The following is a 26,988-nucleotide window of genomic DNA, read 5'->3' on the forward strand; positions in this document are numbered from 1 at the left end:
CGACAGATCACAGTCAAAACATTGTACATAACTAACGACTTCTTGTACCTAGACATATTAAAACATGAAGAACGAAGAGCTGTCAACAAAGCGACGACAGTTTTTAAATATTACAACTTAAATATTTTTTTCTGGACACAATGAAGTATAAACACTGCGAGTGACTGTATTATATATATATAACCTAAACTTACAACAATTAAGTCTCACCCCTACCTGTTTCCTGTTTCATGAGGTGTTAATTTATTTAGTGAAAAAAAGTTGTTAGTCAAACAATGTTTTGACAGTCTACTGTCGATCATCTGATACAGATACTACAGATCGTCAATAAGGACATTATTAAACAGTTCGTATAGACAAATCTCTGGCCATTGTTTTGAAGCATGGACAAACAAACAGTCGACACAATCGATTTATTTCTTGTTAGAATATAATACACTGATATATATTTTACCGTCTAATCAACCAGTCTGTCAAGGTTTTTTGACACCCCCGTGTGAGTTATTCAATGAATCAAATTTAACGAAAACATTTCGACAAAACACTACTGTACTGGTTTCCTGGAAGAGACGCGAATAGACTGCATATATGACAGTCTTACAGAGATAATATCACATTATTAACAAAAACACTGTTTGTATTTACTTGACCTGAGAACATCATTACATAACATGAATGATAGGTATTGAAATGTATTTTAAAATACTTATAATAGCGGGGATCGAAAAGTAAAGATAATGTGCTTGTCAAATGGAATGGTGACAACATCAGGACTACTACCCCGGGAACTGTGAGTAATGGTATGTTGTATGTAACTAAAGATTAATCAATATCTGTGAAACATGACTACCTCCGCGCCTCTTCAATAACAATACCTCATGTTCAAAAGACCCTTTAACCTTGACCAATGTCTACCAGAATAAGAGTTGAAGGTTTATAAAGATCCGCCATTTATTCCGGACGGGAGGGGACAGGAAACGACAGGACGGGACGGGACGGGACAGGTCGTGACGGAAGGACGGATACGGGTAACACTGTCTCAAACATAGAATGACGGCGGCGTAACCATGTTGTAATGACGGTAATATAACAATATCGCAGAAGAAGAAGAAGAAGAAGAAGAAGAAGAAGGAGGAGTTTCAATAGAGCCTAGAATATAAATGGAAAACTGCGGAAAGGAGAAACCAATGTTTTACAAAAACAATGAATACCTGCTAATGAAACTATTGTGACATTAAAATGTTTGAAACAGAATTGTAGTGAGGCCACTACAAAATAACCGACTCTATGGACAGGCGTCTGTATCGGGTTAGTTTTTTTATAGAAAACATATCAGCGACTGCTCCGACTATATCAAGACGCCTATGTTCTATGTATTTATTATTTAAATACGATCCTCTTTCTCTATCGGTTACGTTTTATGATGTATGTATATACAACAAAATAAAATATTTGCACGAATGTAGAGACATATCTTAAACATTAGCTTGTATATTTGCTCCTAGACGAACATCACCTAAAATGGTACATCAAAATTGATTTATCAACCTGTTTTCTACTGTCGGTTATGTAATTATTTAATGCACATACACTTCTAAACGTGTGTGTGTGTGGGGGGGGGGGGGGGGCAACGTTGAATCATGGAATTTGTCTTTCTTCTATGTATGATAATATAAGGTGATTAACAAATTTTACACACCAGATTATTTTTTTCACAAATGAATATTTGTTGATTAATACACATGGCGTAACGGGCATATAACAAATACGTTTTCATGATCCCTGTTATAGCCCGATTTTCCTCTAGCTCTGACACCATGTCTGGATTAGGGCCCCTACATACGGTGTCAGGGCCAGAGGAAACACGGGCTAGTTCTCCGTGAGCTCGTTATATCCAAAGTTACTGTACAGGGTCGATATTAAACAAGTAAGAATCAAGTACCTTTCGTATATAATCTCACCGTGTCGTTTAATTGTATACATCTTCTTTGATCAAATACTCTTCGCGGAGTTGTCTCCCTTCTGGTTGATCAAAGATAGACACAAATTATGTATAACTGGAATGCTTCATACAAAGGAAACTTTGACTCGTGTCAATCCAACAACTTGGATCACAAGTAAATTAAAGTATATTAATATCTTGACTCATTTTGTTGGTACCAACATTTTATTTTATTTTTATTGTTATTTTGAAAGAATAGGCCTTCTTGTCGTCCTGCAGCTAGGAACATCACTGCTACATATGCCCTATGCGTTAACCATTTGACCTCTTAAACAATAATATATAACGGAGTTAAGATATTGTTTTCCATCATAACAATTTTGTAGGTGTTGACTGTCCAACTGTACAACGCAGGTTTCGAGTTCCTTATTCTCTTCAATAACAGGTGAATAAAGCGACCAGTAACGACACAACACCTTTCTTCAGCCTTCCAATCTGGCCACGGCTATCTCCTTTAGGCGTTGAATGTGCACCTTTATAAGAAAAAAACATATAGTCACGAGACGGAATTCATGAAATTGTGATTGTCTGTATTCACAGAATCGCTCATGTCACGTGAAATATCATGTTACATTACAGGTGTATAGAGTTTTAGTCATAAGACACACGATATCAAATCACATTATGTTTAAAACCTTTGATTAAGTCAAATTTGAAGTTGTGATTGCATACATGGTTTTACCGACCAAACAGAAAAGAAGTCATTTAATGGAAATGTTAACAGATAGAAGGGCGAATGAGATCAACCTGAAGAACGCAATCAATTGTCTCGGCGTTGCAGAGTATAGTTTATAAAATATATTAAAACATATCACGAATCAACAGACATTGAACATACAATTTCTTTTCAAAGTTAAAGCGAATTAAGCTCGAGAGCATTCTAAGTGTTCAAACCTGTAACAGTTACATATCAAAATAATGTATCTATGTCCGTGTTAATGCTTCATAAAAATCCAACAAATCTACACAAAGTGGAAATCTTATTATTTTGAAGAAATCAACTAATATCCGAATAGAAAATGTCAGCTAGATAATGTTTACCTTTCCTCTAGATCCAACCCGAGGCAAAGAATGTAGAATGAAGTATTTGGTGGGACACTCTAGGAACATCAGCTGTCAAAACCAAAAACACAACATATTATTTAAAAAAAAAAGATAATAACTAATACAAATCACTATGGCGAGGGCAAACTTCGTCGGTTTGGTTAACTAAAAATGGTAAGTTCTCGCATTTATTTAATCTAGGGATTAGTGACTTCCAGTGTGTGTGTGATCACTTTATGGGACTGTTCAGACACTTTACATAGCAACCGTTCCGTCAATGGAACGCCTGATTACACCACAGATCTAGACAACTGGTACTATTTGCTTTCGTACCTGTGAGCTGAAGTATTCTTCAAGCTGCTTCTCTGTGAGTTCAGCATTTGGATTCAACCTAAATACAAATTATAGGATTTTGGCAATATTAAATCAGATAAGATAGCTAAAACATATGCCTCTATGTCCATATCTATAGAATTATGGCTATGGAATTAAATGTAGTTAAATGCAGTGTAGGTGACCATGTATCATATCATTACATGTCATGTGATATGAAAAAGACCTTCACACTAACAGATTTTCACCATTTTACCTATAGTAATCCAGACTTTGTAATGGATATACAAAAGGTACTGCAATTAAGACACATCAGAATACGTGATCACACCATGTAGAGTCCTGTTGGGTTCGGTATGGCGACTTTGATTTTAGAGATAAGATAACCCATTGTGAGAAGGTAGCCTGAAAATTGATATATTGTCCCTTGTATTATCGTATGACATTGCATACAAGGGGGTTTAAATCGGGAACAAACACCTCTCAATCAGACGCAATAAAAGGGTTACAATAGCGGTACTTACGTAGCGAATAACACTGTTAAACATTAGTGATTTATACATTACTGTTCTATAAGGCGATGATAAAGTTCCTATCGAGATTGAAGTAGAAATGCCGTCCTTGAATGTGCTAATTATTGTTTACTGCCTACCATAGCTTGTTTAATTCTCTCAATTTATTCAATATTGCAGTACTCTTTTTTCTGAAGTAGGTAGTAATAGGTTGTTCTCACTCATACCATTATAGTCGCCCTTTTTTTAATCTTTGACAGACTTATATAAAACTTTACATCGGTAGCGATAAGACAGGAGAACACAACCCAAAGGCTTGAATAGTTTTCTCTCCCCCTGTTGCCTCTATTTAATCAATGAACAGTGGTTTTAATGTTGTTAAAGTCGATATGGAAGCAAGATGTATGGTGGGCAAATGGCATGGGAACCCGTTAGGGTTCCATGCTACATTTTCCCACCATACATGTTGCTGCCATATCGACTATAACAACATTAAAACCACTGTTCAATACTTATATTTAAATTGCCTTACCATTTTCGTCAACTTTGAAAAAAAGCTAAACCAACACGAAAAAAAATCTCGCATTTTTAATGTCACATAGCCCACTGGGTGTTATAGCCTGAGGCACTGGATGTTATAGGTGTATGGTGGCAACTGCCTCTTAGCATTGTGTCAATGGGGAAATACGGAGCAAATGTAAATATATATTTGTGATACTGACGTTTCATTATTTTTGGCAATTCTAACGCGACGTTACTGAACTATCGGCGCGACGTCATTATGTTTTGTCATGACGTCATATGATTGCTATCAATTTAAGAATTCTCCGCCCCAGGTTGAGAACCCAATCCCCCCCATATTTTGCATCTGTCCTCACTGCTATAACTTTTGTTAACATCAATATAACAAAAATACCGCCGAATCACCTACTCGACGAAAAGACAAATTTCATGGCCGATAAGGGAGTCTTGGATCCCAATCACCTACAACAGAGATATCATCAAGAAAACAATGACGTCATGGAAATAGATAATACATGGTTAGTATCTTACAATAAAAGGTTTACTTTTGGTCAGTGTTGTGAAAGACGAAATGGTAAAACTTCGATGAGGGTAAGAAAAGACGAGATGGCGAGCCTTTGACGAGCCATTTCGCCTTTTCCTTTCCGAGCCATATACAAAGTGTAGCGTAATGAAGTGTAGTAGGCCGTGGATATCAGTGTAGTGTAATGTAATTGACCGTGGGTATCGATGTAGTGTAGTTTAATCGGCCGTGGGTATCAGTGTAGTGTAGTGTAGTGTAGTGTAGTGTAGTGTAGTGTAGTGTAGTGTAGTGTAGTATAGTGTAGTGTAGTGTAATCGGCCGTGGGTATCAGTGTAGTGTAGTGTAATCGGCCGTGGGTATCAGTGTAGTGTAGTGTAGTGTAATGTAATTGACCGTGGGTATCGATGTAGTGTAGTTTAATCGGCCGTGGGTATCAGTGTAGTGTAGTGTAGTGTAGTGTAGTGTAGTGTAGTATAGTGTAGTGTAGTGTAATCGGCCGTGGGTATCAGTGTAGTGTAGTGTAGTGTAATCGGCCGTGGGTATCGGTGTAGTGTAGTGTTATCGGCCGTGGGTATCATTGTAGTGTAGTGTAATCGACCGTGGGTATCAGTGTAGTGTAGTGTAGTGTAGTGTAGTGTAATTGACCGTGGGTATCGTTGTAGTGTAGTGTAATTGACCGTGGGTATCAGTGTAGTGTAATCGGCCGTGGGTATCGTTGTAGTGTAGTGTAATTGACCGTGGGTATGAGTGTAGTGTAGTGTAATCGGCCGTGGGTATTAGTGTAGTGTAGTGTAATCGGCCATGGGTATCAGTGTAGTGTATCGTAATCGGCCGTGGGTATCAGTGTAGTGTAGTGTAATAGGCCGTGGGTATCAGTGTAGTGAAGTGTAATCGGCCGTAGGTATCAGTGTAGTGTAATCGGCCGTGGGTATCAGTGTAGTGTAATCGGCCGTGGGTATCAGTGTAGTGTAGTGTAATAGGCCGTGGGTATCAGTGTAGTGTAGTGTAATAGGCCGAGGGTATCAGTGTAGTGTAATAGGCCGTGGGTATCAGTGTAGTGTAGTGTAGTGTAATAGGCCGTGGGTATCAGTGTAGTGTAGTGTAATAGGCCGTGGGTATCAGTGTAGTGTAGTGTAATAGGCCGAGGGTATCAGTGTAGTGTAGTGTAATCGACCGTGGGTATCAGTGTAGTGTAGTGTAATCGACCGTGGGTATCAGTGAAGTGTAGTGTAATCGGCCGTGGGTATTAGTGTAGTGTAGTGTAGTGTAGTGTAATCGGCCGTGGGTATCAGTGTAGTGTAGTGTAATCGGCCATGGGTATCAGTGTAGTGTAGTGTAGTGTAATCGGCCGTGGGTATCAGTGTAGTGTAGTGTAATAGGCCGTGGGTATCAGTGTAGTGTAGTGTAATAGGCCGTGGGTATCAGTGTAGTGTAGTGTAGTGTAATCGGCCGTGGGTATCAGTGTAGTGTAGTGTAATCGGCCGTGGGTATCAGTGTAGTGTAGTGTAATAGGCCGTGGGTATCAGTGTAGTGTAGTGTAATCGGCCGTGGGTATCAGTGTAGTGTAGTGTAATTGGCCGTGGTTATCAGTGTAGTGTAGTGTAATCGGCCGTGGGTATTAGTGTAGTGTAATGTAATCGGCCGTGGATATCAGTGTAGTGTAGTGTAATAGGCCGTGGGTATCAGTGTAGTGTAGTGTAATAGGCCGTGGGTATCAGTGTAGTGTAGTGTAATAGGCCGTGGGTATCAGTGTAGTGTAGTGTAATCGGCCGTGGGTATCAGTGCAGTGTAGTGTAATCGGCCGTGGGTATCAGTGTAGCGTAGTGTAATAGGCCGAGGGTATCAGTGTAGTGTAGTGTAATCGACCGTGGGTATCAGTGTAGTGTAGTGTAATCGACCGTGGGTATCAGTGAAGTGTAGTGTAGTGTAATCGGCCGTGGGTATCAGTGTAGTGTAGTGTAATCGGCCATGGGTATCAGTGTAGTGTAGTGTAGTGTAATCGGCCGTGGGTATCAGTGTAGTGTAGTGTAGTGTAATAGGCCGTGGGTATCAGTGTAGTGTAGTGTAGTGTAATAGGCCGTGGGTATCAGTGTAGTGTAGTGTGATAGGCCGTGGGTATCAGTGTAGTGTAGTGTAATAGGCCGAGGGTATCAGTGTAGTGTAGTGTAATCGACCGTGGGTATCAGTGTAGTGTAGTGTAATCGACCGTGGGTATCAGTGAAGTGTAGTGTAATCGGCCGTGGGTATTAGTGTAGTGTAGTGTAGTGTAGTGTAATCGGCCGTGGGTATCAGTGTAGTGTAGTGTAATCGGCCATGGGTATCAGTGTAGTGTAGTGTAGTGTAATCGGCCGTGGGTATCAGTGTAGTGTAGTGTAATAGGCCGTGGGTATCAGTGTAGTGTAGTGTAATAGGCCGTGGGTATCAGTGTAGTGTAGTGTAGTGTAATCGGCCGTGGGTATCAGTGTAGTGTAGTGTAATCGGCCGTGGGTATCAGTGTAGTGTAGTGTAATAGGCCGTGGGTATCAGTGTAGTGTAGTGTAATCGGCCGTGGGTATCAGTGTAGTGTAGTGTAATTGGCCGTGGTTATCAGTGTAGTGTAGTGTAATCGGCCGTGGGTATTAGTGTAGTGTAATGTAATCGGCCGTGGATATCAGTGTAGTGTAGTGTAATAGGCCGTGGGTATCAGTGTAGTGTAGTGTAATAGGCCGTGGGTATCAGTGTAGTGTAATCGGCCGTGGGTATCAGTGCAGTGTAGTGTAATCGGCCGTGGGTATCAGTGTAGCGTAGTGTAATAGGCCGAGGGTATCAGTGTAGTGTAGTGTAATCGACCGTGGGTATCAGTGTAGTGTAGTGTAATCGACCGTGGGTATCAGTGAAGTGTAGTGTAGTGTAGTGTAGTGTAGTGTAATCGGCCGTGGGTATCAGTGTAGTGTAGTGTAATCGGCCATGGGTATCAGTGTAGTGTAGTGTAGTGTAATCGGCCGTGGGTATCAGTGTAGTGTAGTGTAATAGGCCGTGGGTATCAGTGTAGTGTAGTGTAATAGGCCGTTGGTATCAGTGTAGTGTAGTGTAGTGTAATCGGCCGTGGGTATCAGTGTAGTGTAGTGTAATCGGCCGTGGGTATCAGTGTAGTGTAGTGTAATAGGCCGTGGGTATCAGTGTAGTGTAGTGTAGTGTAATCGGCCGTGGGTATCAGTGTAGTGTAGTGTAATTGGCCGTGGTTATCAGTGTAGTGTAGTGTAATCGGCCGTGGGTATTAGTGTAGTGTAATGTAATCGGCCGTGGATATCAGTGTAGTGTAGTGTAATAGGCCGTGGGTATCAGTGTAGTATAGTGTAATCGGCCGTGGGTATCAGTGCAGTGTAGTGTAATCGGCCGTGGGTATCAGTGTAGCGTAGTTTAATCGGCCGTGGGTATCAGTGTAGTGTAGTGTAATCGTGCGTGGGTATCAGTGTAGTGTAGTGTAATCGGCCGTTGGTATCAGTGTAGTGTAGTGTAATAGGCCGTGGGTATCAGTGTAGTGTAGTGTAATAGGCCGTGGGTATCAGTGTAGTGTAGTGTAATCGGCCGTGGGTATCAGTGTAGTGTAGTGTAGTGTAATCGGCCGTGGGTATCAGTGTAGTGTAGTGTATTCGGCCGTGCGTATTAGTGTAGTGTAGTGTAATAGGCCGTAGGTATCAGTGTAGTGTAGTGTAATAGGCCGTGGGTATCAGTGTAGTGTAGTGTAGTGTAGTGTAGTGTAATCGGCCGTGGGTATCAGTGTAGTGTAGTGTATTCGGCCGTGGGTATCAGTGTAGTGTAGTGTAATCGGCCGGGGGTATCAGTGTAGTGTAGAGTAATCGACCGTGGGTATCAGTGTAGTGTAGTGTAATAGGCCGTGGGTATCAGTGTAGTGTAGTGTAATCGGCCGTGGGTATCAGTGTAGTGTAGTGTAATAGGCCGTGGGTATCGGTGTAGTGTAGTGTAATATGCCGTGGGTATCAGTGTAGTGTAGTATAATAGGCCGTGGGTATCAGTGTAGCGTAGTGTAATCGGCCGTGGGTATCAGTGTAGTGTAGTGTAATAGGCCGTGGGTATCAGTGTAGTGTAGTGTAATCGACCGTGGGTATCAGTGTAGTGTAGTATAATCGGCCGTGGGTATCAGTGTAGTGTAGTGTAATCGGCCGTGGGTATCAGTGTAATGTAGTGTAATCGGCCGTGGTTATCAGTGTAGTGTAGTGTAATCGGCCGTGGGTATCAGTGTAGTGTAGTGTAATCGGCCGTGGGTATCAGTGTAATGTAGTGTAATAGGCCTTGGGTATCAGTGTAGTGTAGTGTAATAGGCCGTGGGTATCGGTGTAGTGTATTGTAATAGGCCGTTGGTATCAGTGTAGTGTAGTGTAATAGGCCGTGGGTATCGGTGTAGTGTAGTGTAATATGCCGTGGGTATCAGTGTAGTGTAGTATAATAGGCCGTGGGTATCAGTGTAGCGTAGTGTAATCGGCCGTGGGTATCAGTGTAGTGTAGTGTAATAGGCCGTGGGTATCAGTGTAGTGTAGTGTAATCGACCGTGGGTATCAGTGTAGTGTAGTATAATCGGCCGTGGGTATCAGTGTAGTGTAGTGTAATCGGCCGTGGGTATCAGTGTAATGTAGTGTAATCGGCCGTGGTTATCAGTGTAGTGTAGTGTAATCGGCCGTGGGTATCAGTGTAGTGTAGTGTAATCGGCCGTGGGTATCAGTGTAATGTAGTGTAATAGGCCTTGGGTATCAGTGTAGTGTAGTGTAATAGGCCGTGGGTATCAGTGTAGTGTATTGTAATAGGCCGTTGGTATCAGTGTAGTGTAGTGTAATCGGCCGAGGGTATCAGTGTAGTGTAGTGTAATCAGCCGAGGGTATCAGTGTAGTGTAGTGTAGTGTAGTGTAGTGTAGTGTAGTGTAGTGTAGTGTAGTGTAGTGTAGTGTAGTGTAGTGTAATAGGCCGTGGGTATCAGTGTAGTGTAGTGTAGTGTAGTGTAATCGGCCGTGGGTATCAGTGTAGTGTAATGTAATCGGCCGTGGGTATCGGTGTAATGTAGTGTAATCGGCCGTGGGTATTAGTGTAGTGTAGTGTAATCGGCCGTGGGTATCAGTGTAGTGTAGTGTAATCAGCCGTGGGTATCAGTGTAGTGTAGTGTAATCAGCCGTGGGTATCAGTGTAGTGTAGTGTAATCGGCCGTGGGTATCAGTGTAGTGTGTATCAGTGTAGTGTAGTGTAATCGGCCGTGGGTATCAGTGTAGTGTAGTGTAATCGGCCGTGGGTATCAGTGTAGCATAGTGTAATCGGCCGTTGGTATAAGTGTAGTGTAGTGTAATCGGCCGTGGGTATCAGTGTAGTGTAATAGGCCGTGGGTATCAATATAGTGTAGTGTAATCGGCCGTGGGTATCAGTGTAGTGTAGTGTAATCAGCCGTGGGTATCAGTGTAGTGTAGTGTAATCAGCCGTGGGTATCAGTGTAGTGTAGTGTAATCAGCCGTGGGTATCAGTGTAGTGTAGTGTAATAGGCCGTGGGTATCGGTGTAGTGTAGTGTAATCAGCCGTGGGTATCAGTGTAGTGTAGTAGGCCGTGGGTATCGGTGTAGTGTAGTGAAATCGGCCGTGGGTATCGGTGTAGTGTAGTGTAATCAGCCGTGGGTATCGGTGTAGTGTAGTGTAGTCAGTCGTGGGTATCGGTGTAGTGTAGAGTAATAGGCCGTGGGTATCAGTGTAGTGTAGTGTAGTATAATCGGCCGTGGGTATCAGTGTAGCGTAGTGTAATCAGCCGTGGGTATCGGTGTAGTGTAGTGTAATAGGCCGTGGGTATCAGTGTAGTGTAGTGTAATCAGCCGTGGGTATCAGTGTAGCGTAGTGTAATCAGCCGTGGGTATCGGTGTAGTGTAGTTAATAGGCCGTGGGTATCAGTGTAGTGTAGTGTAGTGTAATCGGCCATGGGTATCGGTGTAGTGTAGTGTAATCGACCGTGGGTATCGGTGTAGCGTAGTGTAATCGGCCATAGGTATCAGTGTAATGTAGTGTAGTGTAATAGGCCGTGGGTATCAGTGTAGTGTAGTGTAATAGGCCGTGGGTATCAGTGTAGTGTAGTGTAATCGACCGTGGGTATTAGTGTAGTGTAGTGTAATCGGCCGCGGGTATCAGTGTAGTGTAGTGTAATAGGCCGTGGGTATCAGTGTAGTGTAGTGTAATCAGCCGTGGATATCAGTGTAGCGTAGTGTAATCAGCCGTGGCTATCGGTGTAGTGTAGTGTAATAGGCCGCGGGTATCAGTGTAGTGTAGTGTAATAGGCCGTGGGTATCAGTGTAGTGTAGTGTAATCAGCCGTGGGTATCAGTGTAGCGTAGTGTAATCAGCCGTGGCTATCGGTGTAGTGTAGTGTAATAGGCCGTGGGTATCAGTGTAGTGTAATGTAATAGGTCGTGGGTATCAGTGTAGTAAAGTGTAATAGGCCGTGGGTATCAGTGTAGTGTAGTGTAATCGGCCGTGGGTATCAGTGTAGTGTAGTATAATCGGCCGTGGGTATCAGTGTAGTGTAGTGTAATCGACCGTGGGTATCAGTGTAGTGAAGTGTAATCGACCATGGGTATCAGTGTAGTGTAGTGTAATCGGCCGTGGGTATCAGTGTAGTGTAGTGTAATCGGCCGTGGGTATCAGTGTAGTGTAGTGTAATCGGCCGTGGGTATTAGTGTAGCGTAGTGTAATCGGCCGTGGGTATCAGTGTAGTGTAGTGTAATAGGCCGTGGGTATCAGTGTAGTGTAGTGTTATAGGCCGTGGGTATTAGTGTAGTGTAGTGTAATCGGCCGTGGGTATCAGTGTAGCGTAGTGTAATCGGCCGTGGGTATCAGTGTAGTGTAGTGTAATCGGCCGTGGGTATCAGTGTAGTGTAGTGTAATCGGCGGAGGGTATCCGATGATTTGAATAATACAATGGTGTCTTTTCTCTATGACACAAATATATGACACACACATGTTCGCCATATCGGTTTTGTTGATCTACGATATCGGCCACTTTTACATAATGAACTTGTATGTTACACATATAAGGATACTACCTTTGCCTCTTTAACAGCTTCGTGTTTGCTCGCCGTATCTAAGATCAGAGAAGGGTACACTTTGTCGCCTATGTGTTTAAAAACTACACATTCCTCCTTCCTACCGAGCAGCTTTATATGGCCCGTGGCGTCCATTATACCGAGGTCACTGAAACAAAGCATATAACACTGTTAAAATCAGATATATATACGATTCAATAAAAACTAACTTTTTGTTTTCAATATGCTTTATCAGATAAACATCTCGAACCTCCCAGCTAGTTTGAGCAGACTGTCCCGATGATCATAATTATGTCGATTTTGCATTCGAAATAACATTTTTAAAATATTGTTGGACATTCCACACATTCCTTTCGAGTCGTGAATGTAAAGATGAACAGTCGCGTATTACAGACAATGATTACGAATACTACAATGTCTCACCTGTCGGTAGGGTTAGGTTTAAAGCGACTATAACTAGATTTCTTACTCAATAAAACGACTATAACCGTAGATTTCATACTCATTATAGCGAATATAACTGTAGATTTCATACTCATTAAAGCGACCGCTAACCAAAGAACATGTTCGTTGCCAACTGCGGGCATATTACCATATACGCAGTCAAAATGAGATACAGTCCTTAAATTACAAAGCTTAGTGTGAAAAATTTCAATAAATTGATTATTAAAATGGACTTGAATTTACCCTAAATGAACCCATCCGTTATTCCCTTTTACTTTCAACGTCATTTCGGGCTCCTTGAAATACTTGCTGAAGCAGAACCAACCTCGTGTGCACACCTCCCCTGCTTTACCTATTGGTAAAACCTCATCGTTGTCACCGACAATCTTCACCTGCAAATATTACATTAAATTGTATAAAAGGAGGATTTGTGATCTTGTGTAAAAGATGCAGTATGCGTGTTAACAAATAACACAATGCTTGTGAATATTTAAGCACTGAACTGCCTTATTCAGGTTGGCATTATCAGCCCATAACTTCCAACTAAAAGCAGTTCAATGATTGTATTTACCACTTGCAATTATAAAAAAGCTAACGGAATTCAAGTTTCTCTGCCGTTCTTGGCTGTGAGCCTGTTAACAGCTCTACCGTGTTCCGTGTAAAAGAATAGAGCGTAAGATAATAGACACCAGACAAGACTAATCAACGTAATACAAATGTTTAATGTATATAAACATTATAAAATACAAATAAAAATTGTCCGTCTAGGTTTCCAAAAGGAAAATGTCACCACGTTATTAAGCGTTGGTTGGTTGTGAGATATGGTAATACACAAATGTTATAAAGTGACAATGTCATAGAGTAGTAAATATTAATAACCAATGACGTAATACTAACAATGTATGCTACAACACTCCAAAATGCAATGTAAGTTATTTTGAAACAGACTAAGGTAGCATCATATAGCGTGCATCGAAAATGGTTGCATTATGAATGAATGATCTGAGTTAGGTTAATACAACACAAAACAGTCTCATTATACTTCCCATATAAGTGTCAATACATGTCATGTATATTCAATAAGGACTGTGAAATTAATAAACATATTTGAAAATCTCATAAAGTGATTTCATGAAATATGATAGTTACATAAGTTACATAATTAAGATTTAACATAATTACAAAATATCTTACCTCTGTGTGCGGAAACGGATATCCAACGCTCTCCATCTTCTGTGATTCTGAGGAAAGGACTGTTGACGTCATGGAAACCATAGCTTCAGATGACCCGTATACAGTCTGCATGGTGAAATCCAAAAATATGTATTTAATTTTAGTATTCAACCAAAGAATACAAAGTTTAATTTTTTGTAGGTTATTTATATCTCTTAGTCTTAACCCTTATTTTGAGAACACGGTATTGATTAAATAGACCGAAATTTATATCTAGAGCCGTCTATGACACAGTCAACCTTCAGAAACATCTGATTTGTGACTAAACTATTCTTGACGGGTAACAATGTAAATATATTTTGCTCACACTTTCTTGAACAAAGCAACGCAAGCGGTATCAATCCCTTCGCGTGACAAACTGTCAAAAAGATTTGCAGAGAGTTTTGATAGTCCATCTAAAAGTGAAGTTTCCAGAGCGTGGAGAAAAGGGTAACATAAATACGAACACACTGATAAAGTGTCGCGAGGGGATGATAAGGCTATGTAGGGGCCTGATACCATTACCACACGGAAGGTAAACAGAGACGTTTGAACCTTGTAACAAAGCTACATTGTACCATGCTTGAACCAAAATTAAATACTACAACTTCGTTTAATGTGAGAGAATCGTAATTTCATGTGACATTGTCTAGCTCGCGGGAAACAGCTAGGAGTATAAAGCTAATAACATGGATGAAAAGACATCAGCAACTTAAAAATAAGCCAAATTCATCACATACGAAATTGATCGTACCGCTCAAGCAATTTCCCATTGTTACAACACAATGCATACTTAAGGTCGTTTCAACGAAGTATGTATACATTGCATCACTAGATTAAAAACTCACATTTGTATCAGGGAAGGTCTGCTGCAGTCGCTTTTTGTTTTCTGGTGATATCATGTAGGAGCTGACCACCACTACAATAGACAAGATAACATTACTTTAGTACCACGAATTCACAGCGAAATGAAATAGCAACATACCAGCCCTAGTAGTGGACACGGAACCTTTGTTTCCGGAAATAAAAATAGACCAGTCAATGATAAGCTAAGGTCACTCAAAGATGCTGTGTAGGAAGTATCGAATTAAAAGAGAGAAGCAAGTAGTATATACATATAAAATGGCAAGAAATAGATATACAGTTTAAGTTGTATTTTCTTTTTCCTTTTTGAGGGTGAGTGGCTTGTATATGTAGATTACACTTCACGTTGGAATATGTCACTTAACACTAACTACAATCAGCGACCATGAGTCACTAACCACATCGAGTAACTGCGGACATCCCAAAGTTGCGATCTATGTTAAATATATTGTATTTGTCGACATTTTCATTGTTACTACATGTACGTATATTTTTGCAGCAGGAAGAACAATGCTCGTCTCTATTTATTCTATCACGTCTGATATTGATATGTATGCAATTAATTATATCATAAAAGGCTTTTCCACCGCCCCACGCTGTTCTTATCAGTTTCCACCGCCCCACGCTGTTCTTATCAGTTTCCACCGCCCCACGCTGTTCTTATCAGTTTTGCACAACGGCCAATGCCTAAGAAGACGTTTGCACTTCCCGATTGCCTGGTAGTATTCAACAACTTGTGCTTTATGGAATTTTGATAATCTTTCTTTACTTATCGGTTTTATCAATAATACGACTTTGTTTACATGTACTCTCTCATTTACTTGTTTTGTTGGCGACACGTGTTAGAGGTTAAACTATACGTTTGATATTCACCTACCTCCACGTAGTGACGAAATGTCATATTTGTGTAGATCTGGTGAACTCAACATCTGTACAAGTTCAAATGGGTATCCACTGTACCATGACATCCTATAGGTCAGACAAAATATTAGAGTTGTGTATTGGAATCCAGGCTTACAGCTTACATTTTGTATACTTGTAAATGTAAAATTTATTTATACAGTTATATTAACTTATACCAATCGCTCATTTTTGCCCGGATGTAGCACGCGAGGGGTCTTACACTTTTGCAGGAAACCGCAGTACCCCAAGAAAACCCATGTGGTCGGGCAATGACCTCACACCTTTTCCGGGGTTACTTTAATTAGAGCAATGGATTTAAAGACTTAGAGCAATGGTATAAAGCATTACTTGATTTACTTACTTATGATCCTGGATACATTTTAGTAGACATGTAGTATCGTCCTTGTAGAATTCTATTTCAGACGATATGATAATCAAAACGCTTTCCTCCCAATTGTACACGGCCTGTGTGATACTGAGATAGAACTGGACATCGTCTGTAGTCGGGTTCCTCACACCTAATACATCACACTGATAAAGCAAACACATTAAAATATGTAACCGGAACGAAGGTCAAAACGGTAATTAGTATATTATAATCAAAGACATCCAAATGCGTTCTATTTATTTATTTATCTCTTTATTAATTTAATCCGTCCTTTTATCTGCTTACGTGTCAAATCTGCTGTATAATTTTGGACAATATATGGGTCATTATTTCAAATTTATATCATGAGAAATAAGAACAACTTACAGTTTTATAAGGGTTTCGCCGCGTGTTGGTCAACTTGGATAAGTTGACAGCGTAACAATGAGACTGACAAACAAGTTTAGCCTCACCACTGGAGCCCTTCAAAACGAAATACAGATGTAATACATGGCACATGGCTATGAGTTTCTATAGGGTCGTGGGTCGTTGTCAGTACTTCCTTCATCATCAGATGGTTTTATTTATTTATTTTTTAAGATAGAAATACCAACATGCATTGGCTTAACTTCAACCCTGTCAATTCCCTGTAACATTATACTGACTCAAGCATGAGCTAGCCATGTTTCCTTCCGCACTCCTTTTTGGAGCATCAAGTACAGGTTTAAATGAATTTGGTATGTAACGGGCCTAGGGACAAAAACCTTGTCCTCATCGCAATGGAGACTGATCCAATCACTAAAATGTCCCTGGTGCAGTTTCAGTGAAGACTTTAAATATTAAGAATGTTTAGTTATAGGCGATAAACAGCTTTAATTAAGCGGACCATTGGTATAATGATTCTGATATCAAGTTATGACATTCAGAAAGGTTTGTAGATACACGTACTTCTTTTTTTTCGTATAATACAAATATAAACATGATTTTTACTTTAGAGGAGTGCGTGTCGTTGACGGTTTAGTAAATCAGATTGCATGTGGTATTATATTTCAGCTGAAATACTCGATTGTTGTATACAGTGTGTCACAGACTTAAAGCAAATGATAGAATGTGATTTTAAGTTCAAATAATAAAATCAGACATATCAGATGCAGGGTCATTGGACCTCTTGCATAGCGTCAAGGTATTTGTATTCTGTAGTATATTTGTGCGGATTAAGGGAGATAACTCCAATTCGATTTTTGTAACATGGCATTCTTTTCAATTTCGCAGTCCATATTGAGATAAAACAATCTTTGATGGTTGATCCTTGATTAATTCCGTGGGATACAGTGACTTTAAAGACACCTAGCTAAAGCGGTCCTGCACTTATCAGTAACTACTCACAGACGTCGTCAGTATAAACGCCGTATCCTCAGTACTGACACGAGATGACATTTCTTTTAATGCTTCATCTGACACGGTTTCCCCTCGCTTCAGAAATTCCGAATATGAACTGAAACTGGAGAATGTGACAAAGAACTACGAATGTGCACCAGCAAATATATATAATGCGCGAGAAATCAGTCATTTGGATACACGTGTGTATGATATGAGAGAAATCAGGTATACCGGAATTACAGACTAAATGGTTTAAATATGGACAACGAACAAATGACAGTTAATTACGTGGATAAAGCAGACATTCTGGACAAGTTTATTAGCAGGGTATGCACGCTTGAACTATTTAATGAACTCTGTGTTTTAGGAAAATATATTTTCGAATCTGTATTAATTTGGTGAAATTGTATATCATATGTTATACGAGATTCATTCTCTATACATAACATTACTTTGTGTTTCTATTGAATTTTTGCTCTGTTACACTGATGGGTCGATGGTCAAAACAAAAATTACGAACAAAACAACAGGGGACCCGTCACTCGTGACAGTTAAAACGTCATTCAACACAATGTAGATACTTATTACTCTATCTAAATGAATATAAGTCCCCTGGTCCTGATCAATCCTATTCCAAACTACTAAAAAGACCTATGTACAACTGTATACGTATAAGTACAACCTTATCGATAATATTAAATAAATCTCTTGAGGAGGGAAAACTACCTCAATCTTGGAAGGAGGCAAATGTAAATGAAATTTTAATAAAGGCCCCAAATCAGACCCGTCGGTTTTACAAAGTCTTATAGAACATCACAGACTCGTCGATCTTACAAAGTCTTATAGAACATCACAGACTCGTCGATCTTACAGTGTCTTACGGAACATCACAGACTCGTCGATCTTACAAAGTCTTATAGAACATCACAGACACGTCGATCTTACAAAGTCGTATAGAACATCACAGACTCGTCTATCTTACAAAGTCTTACGGAACATCACAGACTCGTCGATCTTACAAAGTCTTATAGAACATCACAGACACGTCGATCTTACAAAGTCGTATAGAACATCACAGACTCGTCTATCTTACAAAGTCTTATAGAACATCACAGACACGTCGATCTTACAGTGTCTTACAGAACATCACAGACACGTCGATCTTACAAAGTCTTATAGAACATCACAGACTCGTCGATCTTACAAAGTCTTATAGAACATCACAGACACGTCTATCTTACAAAGTCTTATAGAACATCACAGACACGTCGATCTTACAGTGTCTTACAGAACATCACAGACACGTCGATCTTACAAAGTCTTACAGAAAACTACAGACCCTCGATCTTTCAAGGTCTTACACAGATTTAGAAATTCGACGTCTTACGAGGTTCTACAGAAAAGAAAGAGAGAGAACAATATAATTGATAAATATTTCAGTGGAAAACGGATCTAGGGTTAACAATTGGTGAACAGTTAAACTTTCTATACTCATAGTCTTGCCAAAGGGCACAACCACGACAGCACAGACCCACGAGATTCTCAGCTTCCCAAGAAACAAAAACTGATACGGATAGAGGAAAGAGACACTTATCATGCGTATATTCGGAACCGCGTCTCTATTCAGGTGAAAAGAGTGACAGGAAGGTTACGGCAAATAGTAATATGTATGGGGATACCACTCACCTGTCCAGGGGTTTAGATGTGTAGATGATATCCTTTAATGTTTCCGACCTACAAAGATAGTATACCTCATGAGTCAACATTGTTTAATATGAATCTCAAAAAACACAGTGCCATTATCGTTCACCTAAATATCATAATGACTATATCAAAACGCTCTACATTTCTAGAAAAGAAGAAGGATTTCAAAGGAAATGCTTTATTTTATTCCATTTCTTACGAGGGAATGACAATGTCTATCCCTTGTGTGGTCTGGTGCTCCGACAAAGAAGAAAGATTTGAAAGAATTAGTTATACCGGTAAATTTGGACTGTTTGACCCGGGAAGGACTAACCCACCATTTATACCATATAAGTTCCCTTCACTCAATGACTATCTGACCAAATAAGAACCAAATTCTTTCATTTCTACGTAAAATGAAGGATTTTAAAAGAATTTACTATATTTCTCCTAGATGGCTCTGCCCGACAGACAATTGGGATGTCAGACCAAATTGGTTCCCCTCACCCAAGGATGATTCTGATCATGTAGGGACTAAATGAATGAATGTCTACTACACAAGAAGGATTTTAAAGCATTTTCTATATTCCCTCTGTTAGGCTGGCCCCTTAGGCCCCTGAGCAGAGACGTGGCAGGGCAGATCCATCATTTATGTAAAATTGGTTGCCTTTCACCCTAGGATGCCTCAGGCCAAAAACGACTTAAACCTTTCATTCCCACAGAAGAAGAAATTTATCAAACAGTTTGCATTTTTTTCCCTTTTGGGCGCATATCTCAAGTCCATGTCCAACAAGGAATACAACATAATTTGTATGGTAGTATTCAGAGTAGAAAAGTCAAACGTGTCGATGGAAGTTTTTGATCGGCGCCAGACCCACTGTTTATACAAAATTTGCTTATTTTCACCCACGGATACTTCAGCTCAATATGGACCATCCTTTCATTCATACGGAAGAAAAAGAATTTGTACCATTTCCCCGTTTGTGCCCCCTTATGACCCAGGGGCAAGACTAAATCTGTATACAAAATTGGTTATACTTCACCCAGGGATGATTAAGAGCAAACATGAACCAAATCCTTTCAATCCGAATTTGCAATATTTTCTCTAGTGGGATACACCCCTTAGGCCCCTAGGGGACAATACCCACCGTTTTTGCAACATTGGTTCCTGCTCACCCAAGGATGATTCAGACCAAGGCGTAAAAAAAACTGCCAGCAAATGGCAAATGACCTTGTATGCAAATATATCATTGGTGTCTGTGAAATAGTCCAGAATATTGGACACGAGGTACTGATAATCGATCGATAGTTCTTCGGTCGATTACCAGTAACAAGGGTCAAATCTTCTGGACTGTTGCACAGACACCCATGATATGCACGTTTTATTACGTGATCACTAAAACATAATGTGTTCAATAGTTCGCACGTGACCGTGCAATGTCACTTTAGCCGTCCAGAATATTGGACACGAGGTACTTAAAATCGATCGAAAGTTCTTCGGTCGATTACCAGTAACAAGGGTCAAATCTTCTGGACTATTGCACAGACACCCATGATATGCATGTTTTATTACGTGATCACTAAAACATAATGTGTTCAATAGTTCGCACGTGACCGTGCAATAGTCACTTTAGCCGTGCAATAGTATACAGTTGATTCGTGCATTAACAGTCAATAGTCCACACTCTTCCCTGAGATGTTCGGACCAAACTGATGAACTGTTTCCCGAGGCCGCAGGCCGAGAGAAAAGGTTCATCCGGCGGGTCCCAACACCGAGGTTTTGAGTTTTGACTGTTGATTGATAAGGCATGAAACAATTGTTTTGTTACCTGAATAATCCACAAGATTTCACATAGATTCTATATACCAAAGAACTTGTAAAAAGCCTTCAGTAAACTGTTTATTCTGGCTTTGGTGCATTTTCAAACTCCAACATTGACGTTGCTTTGACCTCGCAGTACGCTGTTAGAATTCATACAGATTCTTTTATGACATTTTATGTGGTAGCCAAATCCCTGTTTTCAATTAAACACAACAAGCCCTGATTGGAGATTTCTTCGAACCTTTTTTACTTCGAATCTAGGCGTTGCTAGAGATAGTGACTGAGATGCTGTTTACAAATCATGATCAGAAAGCAGAAAGACGCGCCATCGTGAGCATTTGGGTGTTTGGGCGCGTGCCGTTGTTCCTCGCCAGTTAACAGTCAAAATACGGACCGGTCAAAACTGTCAAAAATACTTCATTTACATTTACATAGAGAGTCAGGTAACACACATATAGTAAAGGGAAATCAAACGCATTTTGTAATAAACATATTCATATCACATTTTTATGCATCTTTTACCTATATATGAATTTAACACGTATTACAGAAGATCCCGTTTACTTATGTATACATGCAGGTAGTAATTTGTAGGCTTTATGGATGTATATTGTTTTCTTTTATCAAGTACAGAATATTCTATTACTGCTTTTTAATCCACTCACACCTCTACAATTGCTTTTAAGAGACTGGAAGAAAACTGTTGTATATATTTTACCTCCCTGTCCCAGAAGACTTCCACATCTGTTCGAGTTCTTCCTTAATTACTTGCAACACTTCCGGTCCAAGAAACAATACTGAAGGGTCGGCCTGAAATATTGTAGGATGTTATACATAGAGATATCATTATCTCTAATAACTTTTATAAAATGAAAACTGAGGTGTCGTCAGTCAAGACCAACACTGACAGATCAGTCTGATTTTTTAAAGAATGAAAACTAAGCTGTCGTCAGTCGAGACCAACACTGTCAGGTCAGTCTGAATAAATAAAGAATGGAAAGTGAGCTATCCTCGGTCGAGACCAACACTGTCAGGTCAGTCTGAATAAATATAGAATGGAAAGCAAGCTGTCGTCAGTCGAGACCAACACTGTCAGGTCAGTCTGAGTAAATACAGAATGGAAAGTTAGCTGTCGTCATCAACAATGCTGGATCTCTCTAAAACAGTAAGTGAACGTTACCCCTTGAGTATCGTGAGTACAACAGTTACTATACACGGCAAGTTTTGGTATTATTAGAGCCTGTGTAATCTCACCTTCAGTGCCTTCGGTAGATACTTATCCAATGGGTACCGCATACAGGGCTGTTTAATATATAAATTGTCATTGAATTATCAGTCAAACAGAACGACATGCATCGGCAGCCTGCAACACTATTGAAATCACTTGAATGAGAGCATACCATTAACTCCTAAATTAATTTACATGTACTTCCATTAAATTTTCTACTCAAGTTGGACGCAGTATCCGCCGAGAGACTTGACAAGATTACCTTTGCCTGCACGTAGGAATATGTGCCTTATTTCATACCATCTAACTATTTATTTGAAATCCATGGCCTTATTATTTTCATATCATTAAAAATTTAATTCATTTTTATCCTGGAAAATGACCATTCAATGACGGATTCACATAGACTTGCACAAGTTCATGCATATAGTTATCATTTGTAGACTGGTGAAAACACATTCCAGCTTCAAACAAACGTGTTGAAACTGAAACATAAAGGTTGATCTCTTGCTTTAACGATATCATAGTTAGGTGAATCGTATTGGCCTAGAGATGGAATTGATCATGAATTAGCTTTCGACCCAAAAACAAGTCTCCAAACCAACCCCATTTACAAAATACACATACCATAGAATATAACGTAATGCATGTTCTATTTATGACAATCCTACCCTAACAATCCATAATTGTTGTTTTTTCAGAAATATTAACAGATATTTGCACCTTTCAGTTCGTTCACCCTGATTGTCACATTGATCAGCGGTTTCACACTGACGTAATCGTCCATGCAAATCTAGTTTGCCAGAAAAGCACCGGCTGCACGAGTTATTCATCTAGAAAAACACTCGCCCTTTTGACGAAGCTTTGGGTTTCTTAACTGCTAAAACACCAGTCCTATGAACACACCATGAATTTCTTACCTGATAATGTACAAGTCCTATGGACACAAATCTGAATTTCTTACCTGATGAAAAATTAATCCTATTAAAACTAATCTAAATTTCCTGCCTGATAAAACACCAGTCCTATAGACAAAACTTTGATATTTTTACCTGATAAAATACCAGTCCTATGGACGCAACCCCGAATTTCTCACCTGATGAAAAATTAATCTTATGGAAACTAATCTTAATTTCCTACCTGATAAAACACCAGTCCGATGGACACAGTTGCGTAGAACAACACCACACTTTCCATGTCTGCCATTCCAGTCGTCATGACAACATCGCCCTTCTGTAACCCCATCGCTATGAAGCCTTTCGCTACAGCACGTGACTACACCAATTTAGGAAAGACACAATAGGTAATATCACTCTAAAATACAAACATCAGTAATAGGTAGAGCTGATGTACAATTTTGTATGTCGAACAATGCCTATAAAGATGTCCTTTTAGGGTTCGTTAGTGATTCTAGGGGACAAAAATTTGGAAATCCAGACGAGGTGTCAGGTGATAAAAAGGGGTCATAAACAAATGTGAATTGTAGAATTGGGTGTGGATATAACAAGACATGGTAATCAATTTGGTAAAATTTGGCTATTAAAGCATGAAACCCGTGGGTATCTTCAATGCCATTAACATATACCATCGCATTACTTGTGTGGCTATCAACATTGATTGTCATTTAAGGACGGTCCCTCCCGTTAAACATGTGAATAGTGTATGTGTGGTTTAGGAGGCTACAGTGTGTTTGTCTCTGTGATAGAGCCGAACTGATGCAGACGTTATAGTGCTACCTCACTGAATAGTGCTAAATGCTAGATGCTTGTATCAAATGAATGTAATTCTATCTATCATTCGACGATTATTATGCTTAGAAAATACTCATATAAGGTTTGTTATTTGTATATTGTAGTTCAATGCTCATATCTACGCCCATATCCATATATATATTACTAACTATGAACTATTGGTGAGCTATGGAAGCCCTAAACAGACCTATCCAGATGATGTTTATCTTTACGAACACATGGTTGTTTGATATTAATGTCTGGCGGTGTAGTACTATGCAGGAGAACTGTACACTATACATGTACATTGTGAACACTATGGAGGCCCAGCTGTGCGTGCGGTGTTATATAGTGCTTAGTTACTCCGTCACTGGTAAGCCTTGACACGACAGTATACTTGAAAGAGCCTGAATAACAGACAGGTACAACTGGTTTCGTCATCATATATGTATGGAACGACGGCGGGAACACCGGAAAATCCAGCATTATACTGACATTTATGTGTTGGCTTGGTAGTGACATTCACCAGTGCGGAGCTCGTTAGAACTTTGTGTAGGATAGTAGGGATGGTTGTAGGATAAAGTAAATATTGTAGGGATTATCCAATATTTACTAGAACTTTGTATATTGTGAATCTAGTTTGGTATACAGCTGTTTAGGTGTGATTCGTTTGTGATTATCGCGTGTACGTGTGAATGCGTATCATATTGTATAGTTTGTATAGTTATCATTGTATATTGTAATAAATGTACATAATGTATTACGCTGTGGATATCATTTGTTTAATATGGGGCAATCTATCTCGGTTAGGTTACAACACCTGATTATGGGAATAACGAAACAGCAATATTACTTAATAACATGCACTTAAGTTATGAGGAATTCGCATTTCGACCGTAAACAAGACAACAGCTGTGAATTATATCATACACATCACTTGAGAAAGATTTTGGCTTCGTGCTTCAGAAATGGAGATATAGACATATTTCTTCCCCTTCTTGTTTTATCTTTTATAACATGGAGTCCAAAGCGTGTGTTGAGAGTGTGACAATACAACTCCTTCAAATTCATATTTATGTCATTGTTTTGTTTCCTATTCACGTATCGTTGACGGTGATGAGTAGAAATAATTTATGCGAGAGCAAGACTTAAAAATGATTAAATTGTATTTCACTGAAAGGTTGAAATCTGTATGTCCAAACACTTCCCCTTCCATGATTTTACCCTACCAGCAATGGGACCGGTGTGGACTGATATGCTTGAATGGATAGATGACAATGGAGTAATATTAGATAATAACTATTGATTTTGCATCTTCTGATACATAAGTGTGTCTATCAAAATTCATCTGAATATTTTAATGCAAATTGTTCGCATGTTTTTATCAAGAAATATAGAATTGATAAACAATTTATTAAAAGACATTAAGATTTATGAAAACTACTAGTATTACAAGTAATTTTACATAATCACCGCTTGGTATACCTGTAACGTGAAAAACAACATTTTTTTTACTGTGACTTGAGGTTGAGTCTCCATTAAATGAATGTAACATCATTTCAATCTATACCTTTTGTTACCGTGATATACAAGAATTCTTACCCTAGCAAGGAGATCACCGAGCGTTATTTCTTGATTGTAGTCAGGAACTTTAAATATCACATGATTGGGTCCCTGTTCCGCAGCCTTCTCTAACACCTGTCCTATCGTCCTCCCGCTGAGAGGAGTAGGACACACCCCATGGTAGTAGCTGTACTTCAGTGGGGGTACAGCGGGTCGGCTCTCTCTACCATATGAAATACATGTATATTAAATAGAATGAAGGTTTTGTTCGCATTGTTTTGTGTGAGCATGTGGACACAAAATCATTCACTATGATATAAATTGTTTATATACTACAGCACTCGATTTTGTTTTCAGTCGTTCCTCAGTTAAAATCATTTCATTATGCTAATGTCTATATTTCCTACACAATATTTATTGAAACAGCTATTGATCTCATAAGAGGAATTCGTAATAATGTTGTAATTTTAAAATGAACACTCCGGTTTATAGAACATAATTTCACAATCAGGCAAATATTGGTGATGTGATGCTGCAGTGGTAGCGTTCTCGTCGTGGTCCAAGGTGACATGGGTTGGATTGCCCGATCTGATATAGAAAGCTTTTTGAGGTCACCTACCTGACATGACCACACAATATTTCCCCCCCAAAACTTTGGTTTCCTCCACACTAAGACAAGGTGCAAGTATTGTCTACACTGCACAGTAATATAAACTTTATCTAAAAACAAATGCGGAACAAGTTCTATAAACTTAAATATATTATTTATTTTATAAAAGAACTCTTGTTCACACAGATGGAAGCGTGCGAGGGGCCTTGGTGGGACCTGGAGAAAAGTCAAGTAGTCAGGCAGGTGACTTCATACCTTTACATGTCCGATCAGGTATTCGAACCCCGGCTGCCTAGATAAAAGGGGAGTGGTTTACGACTTGTCACATAACGACAAACATATTGCCTACATTATACAGGTGTTCTCTACACATGGGACATGTCTGTGAATAATGACCGCACAGCCACCATATATGGTATACACAAACCTTGAGTAGTCTTTCAATATCTTCTTCTGTGTGCAGTCTGGTTCCTCCATTGTATAACAGTAATACCGGCTGATCCCCGAACGTCCCGTGATCGTGTGTTGTAGTTTAAGGTGACCTTTGTTATTACAATGTACGTCACATTCCAGTGCAGGCAACATCACACCAGTTAAAATGTTTATGTACGATGGCTGATAGTGTTACTTCACACACGACATTATCCTGGCCTACAAGGTCACAGCTAAGTGGCTTGTGTTTAAATTTGATATCTTTTTCTTGTTATCTTTTTATACAAAATCATCCGTTTAATAATGCAGTCTACTAAAGAAGTTTGACTAGATACATACTAAAGAGTAATTAAGTTCGCTTTTCTATAATATGTTTTCATGAGCCACTGGAAGTCAAAGGATGATTTTAAAAACCTTACATTATTTTATGTAACTGCATTAATAGTAATTATGGGGATATCGACGATTGTTTTAAACCAACTCATTTTATCGTACCTACCAATTTTCAAGATACAAAAATCCCATTTCTTGCGTTATAGATCATTACACATTATATAATTATTTCAATCGAAACGGGCAATGGTTTCTGGAGGAAATATCGTAGATCTTATGCCTTTCAAACAAGGTCCTAGTATTTTGGTAAGCAATGGATGACGTGCGATTAAACCTTTAAAAACCATAAAACAGCCAAATAACAGATCACAGTCATCCTTATTTAAAATTACATACATTTGTATCACGTATCTATCTT

General features: G+C 39.5%; 1 protein-coding gene across 2 annotated transcripts; it reads right to left on the minus strand.

The window, feature by feature from the left end:
* Positions 1–399: 399 nt before the first annotated feature.
* On the minus strand, positions 400–26,372 carry LOC117342017 (putative acyl-CoA synthetase YngI). 2 transcript variants are annotated; one of them, XM_033903960.1, is made up of 18 exons: positions 26,233–26,368; positions 25,235–25,418; positions 23,043–23,177; positions 21,929–21,976; positions 21,393–21,484; positions 18,856–18,903; positions 17,176–17,290; positions 16,177–16,272; positions 15,784–15,953; positions 15,397–15,488; positions 14,504–14,574; positions 13,638–13,742; positions 12,687–12,835; positions 12,000–12,147; positions 4,823–4,875; positions 3,380–3,437; positions 3,044–3,115; positions 400–2,475 (listed from the first exon to the last, which is right to left on the minus strand). In XM_033903960.1, exons 1-18 carry the CDS (start codon positions 26,280–26,282, stop codon positions 2,425–2,427), a joined length of 1,737 nt encoding a protein of 578 aa, XP_033759851.1. In that variant the 5' UTR covers positions 26,283–26,368; the 3' UTR covers positions 400–2,424. The 2 variants fall into 2 exon arrangements, 1 of the variants encoding a protein (XP_033759851.1); XR_004535735.1 differs by lacking the exon at positions 4,823–4,875 and having other exon boundaries at positions 26,233–26,372.
* Between the last annotated feature and the right edge of the window lie 616 nt (positions 26,373–26,988).

This window comes from Pecten maximus, chromosome 14 (genome assembly GCF_902652985.1).
Source record: "Pecten maximus chromosome 14, xPecMax1.1, whole genome shotgun sequence".
NCBI lineage: Eukaryota > Metazoa > Mollusca > Bivalvia > Pectinida > Pectinidae > Pecten > Pecten maximus.